At 34.8% G+C, this 22,546-nt stretch overlaps 1 protein-coding gene across 1 annotated transcript in view; it reads left to right on the top strand.

Annotated features, from left to right (window-relative positions):
* LOC141291480 (uncharacterized) overlaps positions 1-22,546 on the top strand; it is an 80,388-nt gene that overhangs the window by 36,786 nt on the left and 21,056 nt on the right. Inside the window, exon 2 of the mRNA XM_073823640.1 lies at positions 22,171-22,335. Coding sequence (XP_073679741.1) covers positions 22,232-22,335 — 104 coding nt within the window. The 5' untranslated portion in view covers positions 22,171-22,231. The remainder of the gene's footprint in view (positions 1-22,170; positions 22,336-22,546) is intronic.

Here is a 22,546-nt window from a genome sequence, read left to right as displayed (position 1 = left end):
ATCTGTTGAGCTTCCTGCTTCTCTTACCCATTTTCTGAGAGCTGGGTCTTTCTTGTCTCACTGCAGTTGTGAGTACAGAGGAGGAGCAATGAATTATTAAATGAGCAGAAATAGAAACCTGCCTTCAGAAGTGTGAAAATATTGCTCATCAACAGGGAAAAGGGGACAGGATGCATTGTTTTGTATTACAGAAACTGTGCGGCTAATATACAATAGGGGCTTGTGCAAAAGGTTCTTGACAATGATCCATCCATCCACTGATTGCATCTGAATAAGTTTAGTATATGCATAACTGAAATATTTATTTATTTATGCTCTAGTTTCTTCTTGAATTAAAAAAAAACTTAAATGTAAATAAAATATTACTATATATATTCTATTATTTATTTTGTGATTTTTAATATTCAAATTTAGATAAACCAAAAAATGCAAAGCCAAAAAATGGCTTTTGGCTTTTTCATTTTAAAATGTTATTTTTTAAACCTTAATGTTACAATATTGCAATACAATACAATAATGCTTTTTCATTTTAAAAATAAATCTTTTTTTACATTTTATTTTTACAATTAGATTTTTTTTGCATGGATTTACAGTATGAATTTAAAAGAATTTTAGGAATGAATTATAAAATGAACAAAGTAAATTCATAAATTTTTTTGTGTTTTTTGCTTTTATTTCTAAAATCTAAAAAAAATTCTGCTTTTTTATTAGAGAGAGATACTTTAATAAAGTGAACAGAAAACTTTTTTCTCATTTCTATAACATTTTCAGACAATCTTGTTAATTTGTCATTGTAAAATTCTTGTTTTTTATTTTAGTTCAATTTTATTAAATTTTATTATTTTTTTTATTTTTTATATTTACAACAGGATTTTTTAGCATGAATTTATTAATATAAATGAATTTTATGAATTCATTATAAAATGAACCAAGTAAATTCATTTATTCTTTCTGATTTTACAATGTTACGCTTAAAATGTGTTTTTTTGCTTATTTCTAAAATCTAAAAAAAAAATAATAATAATTAACGGATTTTCATTACAGAAAGATACTTTAAAAAGCATACAGAAAACTTTTTTCCTCATTTATATAACATTTTCAAATTCTTTTCAATTTAAAATTAAATTTTTTACATGTTATATTTACAATTAGATTTTTTTATTAATAATTTTCAGATTTTTTATTAGAGAAAGATACTTTAAAAGTTAACAGAAATGTTTTTCTTTTTTATTTCTAAAACATTATCAAATTCTCGTTCATTTGTCATCATCAAAATCTCTTACATTTATTTTATGCTTTTTGATTTAACATTTTTACACCTAAAGGTTTATTTTATTTTAACGCTTTTTATTTATTTAATTTTTTTTACATTTGCATGAATTTATGAATTTAAAGCAATTTTATAAATGTATTAACAAAGTAAATTAATTTATTCTTTATGATTTTGCAATGTTATGCTCTAAATGTGTTTTTGCTTCTATTTATAAAATAAAATAAAATAAAATAAAATAAAACTATTTGCTGCTTTTTATTGGAGAGAGTGAGATAAAAAGTGATAAAAAGTAAACAGAAATGTTTTCTTTCACATTTTTATAACATTCTCTTGTTTATTTGTCATTTATATTTTGTACATTTTCATTTAACAAATATAATAATAGTTTTATTATTTTAGTATTATTTTAATATTTTTTAAATAAATGGTATTTATTATTTTAAAACATAATAATTAAAAAAACAATAATATATTACATTTATTTCAAAATTCTTTTAAAATGTAAAATTTAAAATGTCATTTATTTTCTGCTTTTTAATTTGTAAACTTTGAATTATAAAATTTTAAAATTAGTAAATTAGTTTATTTTTCACTTCTGATTCTAATTTTTTATAAAGATATACTTTTAAGAGGAGACAATGCAGGCAAAAATACAGTTTTTTCAGGCACCAGTCAAGTTTGAGATTTTTGGCTTTTTGGTTTTTCATAAAGTGTTTTGTCAGACTAGTGGGAAAAAAACATCCAAAAGACACCGTTAAGTGTTTTTTATAGCACTTTATCTATTTGTGTCAATAGATTTTCAACTACAATACATATTTTTAAAGGTTTTCTCAAAATGAGTTTTTTCTCCCACACTGAGCCATAAATCTCCACTTCAGTAGCACTTACACACACCAAACTTTAAATTTTTATTCTTGTCTATATCCTGAAGGTTTTTACAGAGGGATTTGTTCATATATTATTTGCTTGATTTTATACATAATTTTAATCCCCAAAAAATATAGTTTTCTGCCTGTTCTAAGTATTTTCTGAATTATGTAGTGACAAAATGAGATACCCAAAATTCCTTCTGTAAAAACATAAAAAATTAAACAAGAATTTTGAAACTGACTTCATCCAGTGTTTAAAGTTTTGTACTAGGAATATATGCAAATTAGCGCATATTTCATCAAATAATGCCTCATTTGCATATTAAAACCTAACATTTTAGAAAACTTGTAATACAAAAAATATTTGCAATTATCAATGTAATCAATCAACTGAGTAAGTAAGGTCATAACTATTAGTTATTTTTTTACCCTATTCACCTTCAGTGCCTTAAAAAGTGAACAGAAAATTATTGCGAGTGACAGTGTAATTTGAAACTCCAAATGAAATTCTTTTAAACTCTAAAACACTGTTTCGACTCTCTAAAAGACCTGGCACATACAAAGTATGTGCTGACAGATGTAATTTAAACTACCGATGGCCATTTTTATGACTTGTTTATTATTTATCTACTCATATTGGTGTGTTATAGAGTGCAAACACACACTCCCTGTGGCTGTTACTCAGAGTGCTGCTGTAATGATGTCGGGATACCAAACGTTGACTGCTGGGACGGTCAATCAGAGATTAGTCACGGATCAAAGTGATTGCCACCCCTCACTGACACTGAAGCATAGGGAAGGGATTTGTCACTCTCACGCTCAACATGCTTCAGACGATGGCTGTGATAGAGAGAAAGAACATTTGCATGTCTTTGACTTTCTCACAGCCTGAAATAGCGTTACGGAGAAGTGTGTTGAAGCGTCGTCGAACCCTCGGCAGCAGCAGGTCTGACTAGTTTAGAGTTAAGACGCTTTATGAGGAGTTAAGCACCGAAATCATTTTAATCTGCTTTGAGCAGACGTTTGATACATTAGGACATGTGGAGACAAATTCAGTCCGCGTCGTAAAAATCCCATTTGGGTGTTTTTACAGTGTACTTGAGGCGTTTAGACTGTCTTCAAACTGTTATGAGAAGACCTAAGTGTTCAGCGATAAAGCCTACAGTGAGTGTAAACTTCAAATAGCTGGAGAGCTGAAAACTTCAACAGACGTATAGTAGGAAAGGAGTTCTTCATGCCTAGCGAGCCGTAAAACCATCACCATCTGTGTTTGGGATATTCCTTAAACACTGTAGCTTGCCAGGATACTTCTGTCCACCCATTTTCCAAACCGCTTGTCCAATGCTGGTACCAAGATACAAGACGCAGTACACATAATAGAGAGCACCCTTACCAAAAAGAAGTATACTTCAAGTCGTTTTTATTAAGTGTACTTAAGTAAAGTATATAAGTCAAGTATATTTTTAAGAATACTTTATGTAGTGGGTACAGGTGCTGGTCATATAATTAGAATATCTTCAAAAGGTTTATCTATTTCACTAATTCTATTCAAGAAGTTAAACTTGTATAATGTATACATTCATTCCACACAGACTGATATATTTCAAGTGTTTATTTCTTTTAAATTTTATGATTATAACTGACAACTAATGAAAACCCCAAATTCAGTATCTCAGAAAATTAGAATATTACTTAAAGGGATGGTTCGGAGTAGAATTGACTTCATTGCTATGCACTCCGAAGCCCATCTAAATACCCCATCCGAAGTTTTTTTTACCTTAGTTGAACATTTATGGAGATATTAGAGTTTTTCGAATTGCTTGTAACAGGAGTGAATGGTACATGTGATGTATCTCGTAAATTGCACCACTAAACGTGCAAGTTATCTTACCAAACTTGTACAGTATGTAAATAGGTTATGTACTCACAAAACGCTGCATCAGAACATTTGTAAGTCCACCATGAGTGTTTTAAAAACACGTTTTAGCCGATCCCTACAAATGGCAACACGTCGACGTCACTTCCCTGGTTTGAAAAAAGCATGTAAAAGTCCTCCTATGACATCTGTGTGCATGTCAACTTGGGAAGTGACGTCGACGTGTCGCCATTTGTAGTTTTTGAGACTAGTAGGGATCGGCTAAAACGTGTTTTTAAAACACTCATGGTGGACTTACAAATGTTCTGATGCAGCGTTTTGTGAGTACATAACCTATTTACACTACTGCACAAGTTTGGTAAGATTACTTGCATGTTTAGTGGTACAATTTACGAGATACATCACATGTACCAATCACTCCTGTTACAAGCAATTCGAAAAACTCTAATATCTCCATAAATGTTTGACTAAGGTAAAAAAAACTTCGGATGGGGTATTTACATGGGCTTCGGAGTGCATAGCAATGAAGTCAATTCTACTCCGAACCATCCCTTTAAGACCAATACAAAGAAGAGTGGCTTGACACAAGGAATGCGACAGCTGAAACCCATGTCTTTCATACGTCTGTGCGTATTGGCTCTTGAAGCACTGACTCCAGCTGCAGTCCACTCTTTGTGAATCTCCCCCACGTTTTTGAATGGGTTTTGCTTAACAATTCTCTCCAGGGTGCGGTTATCCCTATCGCTTGTACACTTTTTTTCTACCACATCTTTTCCTTCCCTTTGCCTCTCTATTAATGTGCTTGGACACAGAGCTCTGTGAACAGCCAGCCTCTTTTGCAATGACCTTTTGTGTCTTGCCCTCCTTGTGCAAGGTGTCAATGGTCGTCTTTTGGACAACTGTCAACTCAGCAGTCTTCCCCATGATTGTGTAGCCTACAGAACTAGACTGAGAGACCATTTAAAGGCCTTTGCATGTGTTTTGAGTTAATTAGCTGATTAGAGTGTGGTGTCTTCAATACTGAACCTTTTCACAATATTCTAATTTTCGAGATACTGAATTTGGGGTTTTCATTAGTTGTCAGTTATAATCATCAAAATTAAAAGAAATAGACACTTGAAATCTATCAGTCTTTGTGGAATGAATGTATACATTATACAAGTTTCATTTCATGAATGGAATTAGTGAAATAAATCAACTTTTTGAAGATATTCTAATTATATGACCAGCACCTGTATATCAGTGTATTATTAGTATACTTTTAAGTGTTCTATTTCAATATTCTTTGGGACTAAATTGCCCCACTTTCTAGTATATAAAAAGTATACTTGAAGGATAACAGTAGTAAACTTTGAGTACACAACTAGTTTATATCTATGTTTTAGTTTCTACTGCAAGTATACTAAAAGTGAGCTTAAAGATATACTGATAGTTTACTAATCAATTTTTTAATGCATTTTTAGTACACTTTGTAGTAGTCTCAGTAAACATGTTACATACATGTTTAGTATTTTTATACTGCAAGTATACTTGTAAGTTTTCTTTAAGTGAACTTTACATCATACTTTAAGTATACTACTATGTCCCTATTTGGGTATTAATTTGTATATATTTTGTTATATAAATATCTGAACATACAAAACATCAAAAGAAAGAACGGTGTATCTGTTTGTAAACAGCTTGATGCATTCTTTTTTATAAACACTTGAATGTGGGTAAGTTTCATAAATAAAAACTATATAAATAAACAACAATTCAAACTCAAAGCTAAAAAAAAGACTATTCATGAAATTCAAAAGTCGATCAACACCCCAAAGCTTGACAGTCATTATTTCCTCTTCATGGGTCGACATTTTATTCCATACGTTACAGTTTTGATGCTGTTTTATGACTGATCGTGTTAAAACGTGTGGAAGCATCTGTTGTTTTGGTTTCTTCTTCGCTTGTGTTTTGAAAATTATAAGATGTGTAATAGCGTCCCTAGCCTAAGTATAGCTCAAATATATTTATATTTTTAAGTCAAGTATACTTAAATGTTATTTTAAGTATATTTCTGAGTATATAAAGCACATTTCTGAGATGTAAATAAAAATTAGACTAAAAGTATACTTCCTTGTTTTTTTGTAAGGGCAACAGTGTGTACTTCTATAGCTGCATTGGTTGAGGAAGTATTTTTCCATAGGAATATTAAAAAGTATGAAAATTCTGTCATTAATTATTCACCTTCATGTTGTTCCAAACCTGTAAGACTTTTGTTTATCTTTGGAACACAAATTAAGATTTATTTTTATTAAATCCAAGAGCTTTCTGACCCTGCATAGACAGAAACTCAACTGAAATGTTCTCAGAAATCGTAAGGACAGCAGTAAAGTAATTAATGACAGAATTTTCATTTTTGGATGAACTATCCCTTTAAAGCCATGAACCAAGTCAACCTACGGCGAGGTGAATCACAACATCAAAAACTTTTCAACAGTAAGTAATTAAAGCCATTTTACGATAATTTTAGTCAAAATGGTTAAAAAATCATAAATAAAATAAGTAACGGCTACCATGTACGACTGTTAGTGCAAGCTAGAGAAAAGGGATTATTACGTTTTATGAAGATTGTTCTTACAAAAACGCATTGATTTGCTACAGGATGCCTTTATTCACCCCCCGGAGCAATGTGATGCACTTTTTATTATGGGTAGATGCACTTAATTGGACTTGTTTAGGACTGTTGAAAAACAAACACTCTCCCATTGGCATTATAAAGCTTGGAAGACCCAGAACAATTTTTATTATAACTCTGATTGCATTTGTCAGAAAGAAGGAAGTCATATACACCTAGGATGCCTTGAGGGTGAATAAATAATGGCTTAGTTTTTATTTTTGGGTAAACTAAACCTTTAAAGTAGGTTATTATTACTTTAAAGGAAAGGTCAGTCACACTAACAAATCAACAAATGTTCATTAGAAAATGGCATAGCACTGAGCAGCCTGTGGTTGTTACTGTCTAGCTATGAATTCCTATCAAAATGGGATAACCTTTCACAGTTTAGAATGTGTTGGTTTGTTTGTATGTAGCTATAACTCAAAATGCAATATCCCTATGCAGAATTATCTAATGTTGATGATAAACTAAATACTTTAAGAATCAGCAACAGCAGCAGCTGACCGTTTCAGTATGCATCTGTGTGTGTGTGTGTATGTGTATATATATATATATATATATATATATATATATATATATGTGTGTAACCCTGGACTACAAAATTAGTCTTAAGTTGCATGGGTATATTCGTAGCAATAGCCAAAAATACATTGCATGGGTCTAAATGTCTTTTATACCAAAAATCATTAGGATATTAAGTAAAGATCATGTTCCATGAAGATATTTTGTAAATTTCCTACCTTAACTATATAAAAACTTTTTTTTTTTTTTTTTTTTTTTTTTTACTTTTTTAAAAAGTTTTTTATTAGTAATATGCACCCTCAGATTCCAAATTTTCAAATAGTTGTATCTCAACCAAATATTGTCCTATCCTAAGAAACCATACTTGAATGGAAAGCAAAAACTGACCCTTGATGACTGGTTTTATGGTCCACGGTCAAATATATCTACATATGGTCCTAGGTGGTTGCCTGCTATCTCAGTCAGGAAGTTCTGGATGTAAAAACCTATTCATCTTCTTCTTAGGGGAAATGTTTTTTGAAAGGATTTTCAACTTATGAACCACAGACAGAGTTACTATGATTTGCGAGGTTGTTATTTGATGCTATGCTCTTGCTGAAGTTGTCAGTCTGCATTTATCAACTTGTTGAACAGTGGAATTCATGGTGATAAACTACATTACCCATGATTCTGCAAAGAAATCTACACCAATATTTCAATTATGTAAACAATTGGATTGTAGTTCCATCCCGCTTTTAAAGCCATTTAGTACCTTTGTGATTTTTCGATTGATTTGGTTCATGGCTTTGTAATGAACTCTTTAATGAAGACTTTTTTTTTTTTCAAAATCCCTACGGGAAAATGAATAGATACAGAGATTGACGAAAAAGAGCAACCTGTGGTTGCATTCAACAGAGCAACCAAATCTGTATAGGACTACTGATATTCTGACCTTTAAATAAGTCTCAAATTTCTTCTTCAGTGTAAGTCTGGGATTTTTTCACCAGTTTTATCTTCTGGGTTGCAGTTGTTGTACATCCAATGGCTTAGAATGGTACATAATTAAATATAAGAAGAGTTATTTAAAGGGATAGTTCACCCCAAAATGAAAACTCTGTCATTAATTACTCATCCTCATGTCGTTCCAAATCTGTAAGAAGAGAGAGAAGAAATTGTTGAATAAAGTTGTCATGTTTTCTTTGTGCTCAAAAATTCTTGTAGCTTCATAACATTTCAGTTGAACCACTGATGGGCTATTTTAACAGTGTCCTTACTACCTTTCTGGGCCTTAAACGTGTAAGTTGTGTTGTTGTCTATGCAGAGTCAGAAAGCTCTTAGATTTTATCAAAAATATCTTAATTTGTGTTCAGATGAACAAAGCTCTTAGGGGTTTGGAATGACATGAGGGTGAGTAATTCATGACAGAATTTTCATTTTTGGGTGAACTATGTGTTTAATGCATAATATGGCGTTTGTTTGAATCCCTAGCACTAAGCAATAGTGATAGTGAAGCTTGCTGGCAGGAAAAACCATGACCCATAACTGCTGCCAGCGTGATGAAATCTGTTGATACAGTAAGTGTAAACACACACACACAGTCTTGGTCTAACCATTAAAACCGTCATACTGCACCGGTCCAAAGTCATCCCGTCCACCCGTCAACTACAGTGTTATGAAGTGTCCAGATGGTCCTCTTTGTAAAACAGTCCACAGTGTAAACCCACAGGCCACAGTAGGGAGGTGTTAAATGGCTCTACTCTCTGCAAATACCCAACAGCATCGACTCACCCAGTTTTGAAATGTCGGGGTCAGTTGGGGACTTGTTCTGCAGTCTCTCCGAGGACATGGATTGAGGGGTTTTCCGCTCTCATAATGGGATTTATTCATATGGTGAGCTGAAAGATGGAGAGAGGGATGAGGGAAGTATGGAGAGCAGCGGGAGGCTGAACTCCCTCATTCTCACTGGGCCTGTTATGATGGCCGCAGATGGAGTTTAGCTGTCATATTAGCGGGGTGTCGAGCGCATGTGACGAGCTGCACGTGATTCCACAACCGAATCTCCCCAAAAACAACAGCAGCTTTGAAGTAGAAAAAGAGATGGGAAGAGCTTTGTGACATTGTGGAACATTTCATGTCACAGTGAAAAGACACTGCAGTTCTGTTACAGAACCTAATTTGATGCTTCACTGTTTATAGAGGCCAAGTAACAGGGAAAACATTTAGCTTAATACAATCTTGTGGGGATGTTGTTTTGTAATGTTTTAAAACCCTTGAAATGTCCAGTTTTACTTTTTGTCCTAGTTCTCTCTAGAGTTAAAATGTCTTCATAATTTACTCACCCCCATGTTTTCCGAGATGTTCATGTCTTTCTTTCTTCAGTCGAAAAGATATGAAGGTTTTTGAGGAAAACATTTTAGAATTTTTCTCCATGTAGTGGACTGCAATGTGGTTCAACTGGTTGAAGGTCCAAATTGCAGTTTCAGTGGAGCTTCAAAGAGGTCTACATGATCCCAGACGAGAACTAAAGGTCTTATTTAGGGAACTTCTAAAAAAATAGCAATTTCTATATTTTTTAACCACAAATGCTTATCTTGCATTAGACTGAAAGAACCTACCCAGTGTTTACAAAGCGAACAAGCAAAATAAAGTCAAGCACCCTTTACAAAAAATGGTAAAACAACAATGTTGGTCCATTTTGTAGAGAAAATGAGATGGAGTTTTTCTTTCTACCCTACCTTTTTGAACTAGAGTACACAGATGAAGAACTAATCACGTATGACCTTTCCAATGCGATTATGTAATGCATGACGTTGCAAGACAAGCATTTTAACTGCATTTTAAAGGGGTCATATGATGTTGCTAAAAAGAACATTATTTTGCGAATTAGATGTAATGCAATGTGTTTATGTGGTTTAACCCCTTAACTGTCACTCCCTTTTTTAATCATAGATGTGAAAATGCAGTATTCAAACTTAAATATTTCTAATTCATGAACAAAAACATTTTGTAATATGATTTTGATGTACGTTTTCTATGTAAATACAGTGTCTGATTTTAAAATGGTTTTCAAATGATGAATTTTGAGATTTTAAGTTTTCAACTGATATATAGTTTCTTATCATTTCTAAAGTGTGATAGGGAAAAAGGCAACAAGGAAATCTGTTTGTGACAAGGGTCAGAACTATCTATTTATATATCTATTTAGGAGCCTTGGACCTTTCTAACAATATATAGTTTGTCATGATTATATTTATAAAATGTGCAGTTAAGGGGTTAAGGTTAAAAAAAACACATTATTTTCCACATACTGTGCATTATTGTTGCTCCTCTCTGCCTCGCCTTTTTGAAACACGTTGATTTTTACAAAGCTCATTGTTCTGAAAAGTGCGGTGTGCTCTGATTAGCCAGCTAACAATGGCATTGTGATTGGCCGAATACCTCATGCGTGTGACGGAAATGTTCCGCCCCTTACCATGTTGTGTTGCCGTGTCCCGACACGAGATGAAAACAATAAAACACATTATTAATGAAGCATTTGTTGCATCCAGTGAGGACATAATTACTGATTATAATGACTCATACTGTCTTTTTACATGTTGCGTTGCATTGTGTTGCGCGGCATAAACATAACACCATGTCTTTTTGTAATCGTAGAAATGACAAACAACAAGCACTACTCTACACTGCTCAAAACTTGTGTTTGTATAGTCAGTAGCAATTTCTTTAAATATGAAAAAGTACTTACAAGCTGTGAGTCAGAAGCGCCAAACTGTCCTTGCCAAGTTGGAATTGCCCCACTTTATAGTGTGCACAGCCGAATTGTAGGCTACTCTCCCAGGTTCAGGAAACAGTCCTCCGTAAAATGCACTGCAGACACTTGAATATTTGCATTGTACTGTTCTGGAACAATAACTGCAGTGAGAATAAAAGTTATGCCTTCTTTCTTAGCGTATACATTTGGGTGGTGTTATGCAAATCTTCCTACACAGTGAGGTAGACATTTGGGGGCATGTTTTAGTGATGGGAAGTTCGGATCATTTTACCGACTCGGATCTTTGAGTCTCGTTCAGCAAAATGAACGAATCTTTTTTCGAGTCATTTCGTTCATTTCGTTCATTTTACCAAAATATAATTAAAAAGCTACGTGTTACTTCCATAACACATGTACTGCTTATGACGTTGATCACACTACAAACAAGACAAAATTATAATGCTATTAAAAACAGAAAAGATTAATTCATTGTTTACCTGGGTCTTCAGTCTATGATTAGCTCCCTCACCTCTGTCTGTACAGGTTTGAGTCTTTCGTTCATCACGTGACAGCCCCATAAGCTTAACCTATGCTACCTGAGCCGGAAACAGTATTGATTAGTTCATCTCTCGAGTCTTCGGGTTTGAATCATTCGTTCATCACGTGACAGCCCCATACGCTTAACCTATGCTACCTGAGCCGGAAACAGAATTGATTAGTTCATCTCTTGAGTCTTTCGGGTTTGAGTCGTTCGTTCATAGTTGGGCAATTGCGCATGCGCGACTGAACGAATCACTCCCGGAGACAACTCGTTCTTCCCGAGTCACATTAAAGATGCGTTCAAAATGAACGACCCATCACTAGCATGTTTGAGTCATTTGAGGAAAGCGTGGCTGAGTATTAACCTTTATATGGGTTTGAGACTTTAATCGTTGCAATTTAACAGATCTTATATATGCACGAACAACTTGTAACACTCCAAAGACCAAGGAAAACCTGAAATTGCATCATGACTCTTCAATCAAGTTATTAGAACTTTCAATGAACATTCTTTTAAGAGCATTACATTACTTTGTCCTAACGTGTATATAACTTTAAAACAACATTAGTGAAAGTTGAGAGAACATTCTGTTAGCTGGGATACCTGAAGGAAGCTAGCTGTTAGCATTGGCATTTGTCTCAATGGCTGTTGTGTGATCACTTGTATGAAAGGATGTGACCATCCTGTTGCTAATTGTTGAAATATTTTTGAGCCAGACGCATAGTTACTGTGGAGCCACAGGGAAATTATGTCATAACAGCAATGATTGGCGAATGGCACCACAAGAAAAACAGAAGGTTATGCTAATGCTTGCTATACGCTAAGGGTAAGTGGGTAGGGGGGAGTGGGGCACAACCTAACACTTTTTGAATTTCGCGGTTTATGTAAATCCACTCGGGGTTTAGAGTACAATTTTTATCCACATTATTTTCACACTTGTCTAGTACAAATATATCGCTTTGTTTCATATTTACAGTGTATACGTTTTTCATTATTTACCCCAAAAGAAAGGAAGTGAAACGTGACAACATGCCCCCTAGGTGGGGTACATTGTAACATTTGAGGGGCACGTTGTAACACGACCATATGACAGCTTAAAATGTTATCTGATCGAATGAAAAAAATATATACACAACAAACTAAAATATTTTGTCAGTAAAATACATGTTAACTTTTTCAAATGAAGTATTGAGTTTTTTTTTTTAAATAGAAAATAATCTAATTTTGGAGTTTAACAATGAACGCATCGCAACAATGCTTTGAACGGCCCTGATCGCAACACACAGCTGTACAGTAGTTCAAAACAATGTGGACAAATAAATGAAACATGCTTTACATTTCTTGAAATAATAACTTCTGAACATTAAACATTGATTGTCAGCCTTTATTCACCTGTTTCTTGTGGTTTCTTATCAAAATCCTTAGAAGTAAATAGTGTAAATTGCATCGCTAATGTCATAGAATAGCTTAGTTTAATAACAGCGGGGCATATTGTCACACAGTGTTACAACGTTCCCCATCTGCGCGACTGGAATATAATACAGGTTAGTGTCTTCTGCTGGTTTGCCAAGCATTAATAAACTATCTAAACTGATAAATAACAAATTGGAGATTAAATTAATATTTGAACCACGTGTGTTACAATTAGGCATTAGGTTGTGCCCCGCTTACCCCTATAGGATGCTGAGATTGCCTTTTATTCTGAATAATGTTCTGATTCCAAACCTTTGTTAGCATGTTTTTAAGCAAGTTCCTACATTACTCTTATAAGAACAAAAATATCTATTAAAATCATACTGTATATTAGGATAAAACAGTGCATTTTAAAGCTGAATGAATTATATATTATAATGGATGTTTCTGGTCTTGAGCTTGTTTTAATGCCTCGACTATGAAGCATACGTGAAATTCTGCCTTAGGCTTAGGCCAAAATGAGGGATATTAAAAGTCTGCATAATTTCAACTGGGATTCCTTAAAATGCACACTAGTTTGGCAGTGAAGTTTGAAACAAAGTTATTGTTTTGTTGAAATACATTTTGTACAATACTGTTTTACACATCTCCATTCAATACGATTTTTTTATTACAATTTAATTATTTAAAATGTTACAAAACATTCATTTTACAAATAAATGCTGATCTTTTGGACTTTCTTTTTTTTTTTTTTGTAACAGGCAGGACTCGTAGGAAGCGTGTAAAATCCAAGTGCAGGCTTTATTCAAACAGATCATGGCAATACAGGTAGGGTCGATATCCAAACAGACAGTGGCAAGCATGCAGAAAGTCAAAAACCAGGAAGAGCAATCCAAAGTATCAAATAAACAAGGCTACGAAACAGGGCAAAAACAATGGCAAGGAACGGGGCAAAACTATGACAGAAAACAAAGACTAAACTATGACAAAAGAACAAAAAACGCAGCAATAACAAACCAACAAACCAAAATAAACAACAGTGGAGAAACGCTTGGTAGAGTATGCTACGCAAAACAATACTTCGCGAGGGCCTGTTTGGCATGGCCCTGCTTAAATGGCTGACAAACAGGAAGTAACCATAGAGGCAGCAGAGGGAGCAGCAACCGTCAGTGTGAGTAAGGGCTCCCTCTGCTGGCCTGGCGTTACATTTTTTAGAAAATCAAGAAAGAATTGTTCATGGGTTCAACAAAAATATTAAGCAGCACAGATGTTTTGCCCACATTGATAATACTGATAAATGCTTCTTAAACAGCAAATTAATAAATTATGATTTCTGAAGGATTGTGTGACACTGAAGACTGGAGTAATGATGAGGAAAATTCACAGGAATAAATTACATTTTAACATATATCAAAATAGAAAACAAATACTTTAATTTGTAAAGATATTTTACAAAATGTATGTTTTTACTGTATTTCTGGTCAATAAAATGCAGTCTAGGTGAGCATACATTTTACAGATTCCAAACTTTTGTGTGGTAGTGTATATATATTTATTTTATTTTATTAAAAAAGGTTAAATATATAATTTATCCGCTTGCCTGCTTCATTTCTACACATTTGCAAGCAACTGTACTGAATCACACACATGCTGTTGTCAAAATAGCAACACTTTAATTTTTAGCATCACACACACATAGCAACAGGTTCAATATAGTATCGGCCAGATCCAAAGGTGTATGAGATATCACGACACTGCTATTTTTTCTGATACTGACTTCAACACAGTTTACACGAGTTGAAAAAACAAACAGACCACTGTATTAGTCCTAATTATTTCTCTGGCATATTATTATGCAAACATTGTGCATAAAACCTGCTGTCTCCAAAAAAAGTGTAAAGTTTAATGTTTACAGTTGGATTAGGACAAACTCATCTCATTCAACTTGTGAATTCCTCACCACAATTAGCGAAATTGTAGCAGGTCTATAATCCTGCGACGAGAGTTGAAAGAAGCTTTAGGTTGTTCCACTGCTCCATTAGAGGATGATGGGAGGTCAGGTTTGGGCAGGGAGGGAACAGTTCCAAATGTGATTACAGCGTGAGTGTACTTATATTCGTATGATAGGATTTAGATCGTGTTCACCTTAAGAGACTAGGCTGGCAGCACGCAACAGCAGTGCATATGTTTGTGTGCCTTAGAAACGATGTACAGTGGGGAAAATAATTATTTAATCCCCTGCAGATTTTGTATGTTTGTCCACTGACAAAGAAATGATCAGGTAGGTTTATTTGAACAGTGAGAGACAGAATTACAACAACAAATCCAGAAAAACACATTTAAAAAAAGTTATAAATTGTTTTGTATTTTAATGATTGTAATAAGTAGGGATGCACCGATACGAATTGGCCGATCATGCTTGCGCGTTTTGTCAGTAAAGCCGGTTCTGTAATCAGCGGTAAATGCCATCAGGTGCGTGATTTCACATTGAGCCGTATATACTACACACAGCCGTTGTTTACCAACGAGCTGCGCAAATCAATGTTCATTATCAGTGTGAATGTGCGCAGCTCGTCAGTGAACAACGGCTGTGTGTAGTATATACGGCTCAACGTGAAATCACGCACCTGATGGCATTTACCGCTAATTACAGAACCGGCTTTACTGACAAAACGCGCAAGTGATCGGCCGATACGGATCGGTGCATCCCTAGTAATAAGTTTTTGATCCCCTATCAATCAGCAATATTTCTGGCTCCTAGGTGTCTTTTATACAGGTAACAAGCTGAGATTAGGTGCAGTCTCTTAAAGGGAGTGCTCCTAATCTCAGTTTGTTAACTGTATAAAAGACACATGTCCACAGAAGCAATCAGTCAATCTGATTCCAAACTCTCCACCATGGCCAAGACCAAAGAGCTGTCCAAGGATGTCAGGGACAAGATTGTAGACCTACACAAGACTGGAGTGGGCTACAAGACCATTGCCAAGCAGCTTGGTGAGAAGGTGACAACAGTTGGTGTGATTATTCACAAATGGAAGAAACGCAAAACAACTGTCAATCTCCCTCGGTCTGGGGCTCCATGCAAGATCTCACCTCGTGGAGTTTCAATGATCATGAGAACGGTGAGGAATCAGCCCAGAATTACACGGGAGGATCTTGTCAATGATCTCAAGGCAGCTGGGACCATAGTCACCAAGAAAACAATTGGTAACACACTACACCGTGAGGGACGGAAATCCTGCAGTGCCTGCAAGGTCTCTCTGCTCAAGAAAGCACATGTACAGGTGTCTGAAGTTTGCCAATAAACACCTGAATGATTCAGAGGAGAACTGGGTGAAAGTGTTGTGGTCAGATGAGACTAAAATCAAGCTCTTTGGCATCAACTCAACTCGCCGTGTTTGGAGAAGGAGGATTGCTGCCCATGACCCCAAGAACACCATCCACTAGGGGTGTTTTTCTGCTAAGGGGACAGGACAACTGCATCACATCAAAGGGGCGATGGATGGGGCCATTTACCATCAAATCTTGGGTGAGAACCTCCTTCCCTCAGCCTTGGCATTAAAATTGGTTATGGACGGGTATTCCAGCAGGACAATGACCCAAAACACACAGCCAAGGCAACAAAGGAGTGGCTCAAGAAGAAGCACATTATGTGGTCTAGACAGTCTCCAGACCTTTATTCCATAAAAAAATCTGTGGAGGGAACTGAAGGTTTGAGTTGCCAAACGTCAGCCTCGAAACCTTAATGACTTGGAAAGATCTGCAAAGAGGAGTGGGACAAAATCCCTCCTGAGATGTGTGCAAACCTGGTGGCCAACAAGAAGCATCTGACCTCTGTGATTGCAAACAAGGGCCAACAATTACTAAGTCATACTTATTTCACTCATTATGTGGGCAAACGTACAAAATCAGCAGGGGATCAAATCACTATTTTCCCCACTGTATATAATGTACATTTACAGTAATAGAGACTTTTGTCATTGAGAAGCATGGTAGTTGATTTCCATCTAAATAGGGCCGTTGTTCATTGTTCAGACATGTTATGTGGTTGTATTTCTTTAGATGACACATTTAATCCGTCGAAAGTGCATAAAGAAAGCTTTTTCTTCTGTGGTAATTCAGAGAAAATGCACACAGCCCTGCTACACACTGCAAACTTGCCATTTCCTCTGTGCAAAGATACGTGAGCCTAATCGCACATGCTCAGATTAAAGTGTGTGTGTGTGTGTGTGTGCACGTATATATGTTGCATTTGTGTGTTCATCAGCGCTGCTATGGTGAGAGGTGGGAACAACAGAGATGTACGAATTGTTGCTAGAGAAACCTTCCCATGGGCGAGCGCTGAGCAACACACTCCAACAAATACTTGCCCTGTTTAAAGACTCGTTCGACTCGAAGCTTAATACCGTCTACACCTCAATTTATATCAATACTCTTCTCATTTCTTTTCCTTCGTCATTTAGCTGCGGATTCTCTCTCTCTGGATCCGACTGGATGTTTAGGAAATGTGCTGACGGCAGCATCAGACGGAGGAAAGAGGGAGGGATGGTGTTGAATTTTTTGGGAGGTGGTGGATGGATGCACTAATATTTTAGCGTTTATCTCACACAGATTCTTGTTTTCTAAACCATCCGCACACACGCTTGCGATTCACACCCACAATCATAAAAATGGTGAGCGCTTTTGGGTTTCCATGACCTCCTTTCCTGAGTCGGTCTTTTGTCATATCCCGCTTTCTCTCTCTCTGCCTCGCTCTCTCTGTTTCTCAGTCTAATCCTGAGCTTTGGCCACATTTCTCCTCTGGCTGCATGTGTGTCATTTTGTGTTTTGCGTGTGTGAGTGTGTTTAGAGGGGAAAGCTCAGGCCATCTTGAAAAATTGATACTCGATCCCTTGTGTAAAGGAGAAGAATGAGTCCATACGTCATCACTGCTCTCTTTATTCTGTGATGTATGTGCTCAGTAATATACACACATTGGTATAGTGTATAACATTACAAAAGCTTTTTATTTCAGATAAATGCTGATTTTGGATCTTTCTATTCATCAAAGAATCCTGAAAAAGCTCACCAAAGCTGCATTTATTTGATTAAAAATACGGTAAAAACAGTCATATTTTGAAATACTATTACAGTTTAAAATAACTGTTTTCTATTTGAATATCTTTTAATTTGTAATTTATTCCTGTGATGCAAAGCTGAATTTTTAGCATCATTACTCCAGTCTTCAGTGTCACGTGATCTTTCAAAAATCATTATAATATGATAATTTGCTGCTCACTAAACATTTATTGTTACTATAAATGCTAAAAACACACGATTCATTTTTTTTAGAATTCTTTGTTGAATAGAAAGTTCAAAAGAACAGCATTAATTAGAAATACAAATCTTTTGTAACATTAAAAAAAGTATTTTCAGTCACTTTTGATCAATTTAATGCATTCTTACTTCATAAAAGTGTTATTTCTGTCAAAAAAGAAATCTTACTAGACCATGGGCCAAGCATCAGAACAATAATGCTTTCATACAGCTTAATTTTTATTTAATTATTATTATTTTTTTATATATAACTATACATTTTTACCATGATTTACAGAAAAAAAAGTCATTTAGTGCAACAGTTTGTATCTAAAAATATTTTAGGCACATTTGGATTGATAATCATTAGATGACATTAAACTCTATATAAGGATCACAGTGCAGCCCCCAAAATATTAATTAATCGTAATTTCAAATAAGTAAATTACCAGTCAAATATTTTTGAACAGTAAGATTTCAAATGTTTTTTTAAAGAAGTCTCTTCTGCTCACCAAGCCTGCATTTATTTGATCCAAAGCACAGCAAAAACAGTACAATTTAGATTTTTTTTAACAATTTGAAATAACTGCTTTATATTTTAATATATTTTAAAATTAATTTATTGCTGATTTTAAAGCTTAATTTTTTAGCATCATTACTCCTTCAGAAACATTAACTCAAAAACTCAACTGTTTTAAATATTGATAATAATAATAGTAATGTTTCTTGAACAGCAAATCAGCAGTGATTTCTGAAGGATCATGTGACACTGAAGACTGGAATAATAATACTGAAAATTTAGCTTTGATCACAGGAATAAATTACAATTTAAAATATATTCAAATAGAAAGCAGTTGTTTTAAATAGTAAAAATATTTCACAGTATTACAGCTTTTGCTGCATTTTGGATCAAATAAATGCAGGCTTGGTGAGCAGAAGACAATGTTAAAAAACATAAAAAATCTGGTATAGTATGTTGTTTAATTTACACATAATTGCATCTGTTATACTGTATGACGATGAAACATTATTTCACCCATAATCTGATGTTTTATTTTCACAAAAGCTAAATTAAAATTAAAGTAGACAGTTGCATTTAACATGTTTTCTATGTATATAAACTATAATTTGTAAATTCTAATTGATGTGGACACCACAATAGCATCTCCCGTCTTTGACCCTCATATATTGTGATTGTCTGTAAGCAGTTGTAGACAGACAAGTTGCTTTTTGCTGGAAGTCTGTTGCATTGTATGTGGTTACAGGACACAGTATAATATCAAAGTACTTATATACCATATCCACCTTATTTTTGCCATTTGTAAATTTTATGGGTCTGGTTTCTGGTCTCATCCGCCTCCAGCTATACAAACAGCTCGTTTTGCTGCTTGATATTGCAAATTAGTGTGTCATACCATATTATTTTATTGTATTATTTTAATTATGAACACACTGGTTTGTAATGCAAACAGTTTACTGTTTACTGCACGTTATTCTTCTCGTTATTTCCCTATATCGGCTAATGAACCGGAAATCTCGCCCATAGGCTTACTTCCACATTGCAGAATAAGGTGGAAACCAATTGACTAAATGTTCATGTTCATGTACCGTAGTGTTTTCATGGTAAACTGTACAGAGTCATAGATAACACAGTGACTTGTACATGTATTTATCTTCAAGACTGAATGTTGACTGAGATTTTAGCTTAGCCATGGTTAGCTTAGCTTTGCTTGTAGTCTTCATATTTTCCCCACAGATGTGGCTCAGCAGTAATATTAAACTTCCGATTTAATCCCAGGCATTACCGTACACAGAGAGAGATTAAACGCCAGCCATGACTGTCACTCATGTGTGCAGGCAATATGACAGAGTGCAGGTGATTTCAGACACTTTTAGGCAGAGGTAGGCTATTTTTTTTAAATACTTTTTAATTTGAGGCAAAATACTGGTTGTGAAACATAATTCTTTATTTAAGCTCACTTTCTTCTTGCTTTAGGTAGGCCTATACTAGTCAAAGTACAGTTTGGGTCAAAAGTTTACACCCCCCTTTTGGAATCTGCAAAAAGGTTCATTTTTTTACCAGAATAAGAGGGATCATACAAAATGCATGTTATTGTTTATTTAGTACTGACCTGAATAAGATATTTCACATAAAAGATGTTTACATATAGTCCACAAGAGAAAATAATAAAAATGACCCAGTTAAAAAGTTTACATACACTTGATTCTTAATACCTGAACGATCCACAGCTGTGTTTTTTTTTTGTTTTTTTTTTAGTAGGCTAATAGTTGTTCATGAGTCCCTTGTTTTTCCTGAACAGTTAAACTGCCTGCTGTTCTCCAGAAAAATCCTTCAGGTCCCACATTTTTTTTGTTTTTTTTCAGCATTTTTGTGTATTTGAACCCTTTCCATCAATGACTGTATGATTTTGAGATCCATCTTTTCACACTGAGGACAACTGAGAGACTCATGCAACTATTACAGAAGGTTCAAACACTCGCTGATGCTCCTGAAGGAAACACTATGCAGTAAGAGCTGGGGTGTGAAAACTTTTGAACAGTGTAAATTTTTCTTTTTTTGCCTAAATATCAGATTTTTTCATTTAGTACTGTCCTTCAGAGGCTACAGATGGTAGTTACAAGTTTCCCTGAAGACAAAATAAGTAAAATTTACCCTAATCTTCAAATTCAAAAAGTTTTCACCCCCCGGCTCTTAATGCATCGTTTTTCCTTCTGAAGCATCAGTGAGCATTAAACCTTCTGTAATAGTTGCATATGTGTCCCTCAGTTGTGAAAAGATGGATCTCAAAATCATACCATCATTGTTGGAAAAGGTTCAACTACACAAAAATGGTGGAAAACCAAAAAAATGTGTGGGACAAAGAGTTTTGCGTTAGACTTTAACATTGTCCATCATTTTAAGAGTTGTGTTAGTTTTGATATAAAACAAAGCCTCAAATTTCAAATTCTGTCGATTTCATTAGGAAATTCAAGCAATAAATACAGTTTTGGCGCTTTTTAATGTGGCGTGACAGATCGTTGTAGCTTCTGTGTAGTCACCTGTGCGTAATCAAACGCATAGCAAAATATTTGTGACAGTTTCATTTTTGTTCTGGATCCAGTGCTCTGCTGCCAATAGACCACCCTCAGTGTAATCTGTCAAAGTGACAGAAGGCCTTCAGATTTTTTTTTCACAATTTTCGGTTAACACAACCTCTGGTGGGACCTGAAGGATTTTTCTGAGGAACAGTGGGCAGTTTAACTGTTCAGGGACTCATGAACAACTATCACTAAACAAAAAAACACAGCTGTGGATCATTCAGGTAACAACACAGTATTAAGAATCAAGTGTATGTAAACTTTTGAATGGCTTAATTTTTTTAATAAATTCAACTATTATTTTTTCTTGTGGACTATATGTAAACATCTTTTATGTGAAATAACTTCAGGTCAGTACTAAATAAACAATAACATGCATTTTGTATATGATCCCTTTTATTTTGTTAAAATAACATTTTGCAGATTCGGAGAGGGGGATGTAAACTTTTGAACTCAGCTGAATAATCATTACTTGCTCCAAACCATAAACTTCTAAAGCAACAAAACCCAACCTATTTATGTGTTAAATGTTTTCATTTATCAGTTTCGTATTATGTGAGACACCTTTATACTTGCATTCATTTGGTTGCCAGTCCAATATGTCAAAAAAGAATTTTCTCGCTCAAAAAGTTTCCTCTAAATATTGATATGAAACATCTTGATATGCCCTAACCCTCTTTAATTAATCATTTCAATCAAACTGCGTAGAGTCCTTCCTGCAGGCCATCTAAAGAGTCAATAGTTATTATCATAATTCAGTACCTCAGTATAACTTCTTCATTTATTTATATCCATTTTTCTGTGTTGTCATTTATCTATTGTTAAATCAGTTCTGTGCGCTGTGGGGCTAGTCATAACCTATTATCTGAACTTGTTTGTGTTATCTGTGTGTGTAGGTGCCCTGGACGAGCCGTACGGCAGGACCTGTGTGTATGTGTGTGTCTGCAGCTCAGTGGAATGTTTTCAAATCTCCCAAAGGTGCTGATACTGGGGGCCATCGCCGCCGCCTCTGCCTTTGTGGTCACCATCCTTATCGTCTTGGTGTGTGTGGGGTGTCAGAGGTGAGTGAACAAGCACACAAACACACATTTTTGCATGTGGTTATGATGACTCTCCATATAGGCGTGATGCTTTTTATACGGCACTTTATTTTCTATCACTCAACACTAACTCTACACCTAAACCTACACCTCACAGGAAACTACTGGCAATTTTTTCATTTCAACACTGTTTAGTATGTTTTTTCAGCCATTTGGTTCATTAGGACACATG

This window comes from Garra rufa, chromosome 18 (assembly GCF_049309525.1).
Source record: "Garra rufa chromosome 18, GarRuf1.0, whole genome shotgun sequence".
Taxonomy (NCBI): domain Eukaryota; kingdom Metazoa; phylum Chordata; class Actinopteri; order Cypriniformes; family Cyprinidae; genus Garra; species Garra rufa.
This window is presented reverse-complemented; position numbering and strand designations above follow the sequence as displayed.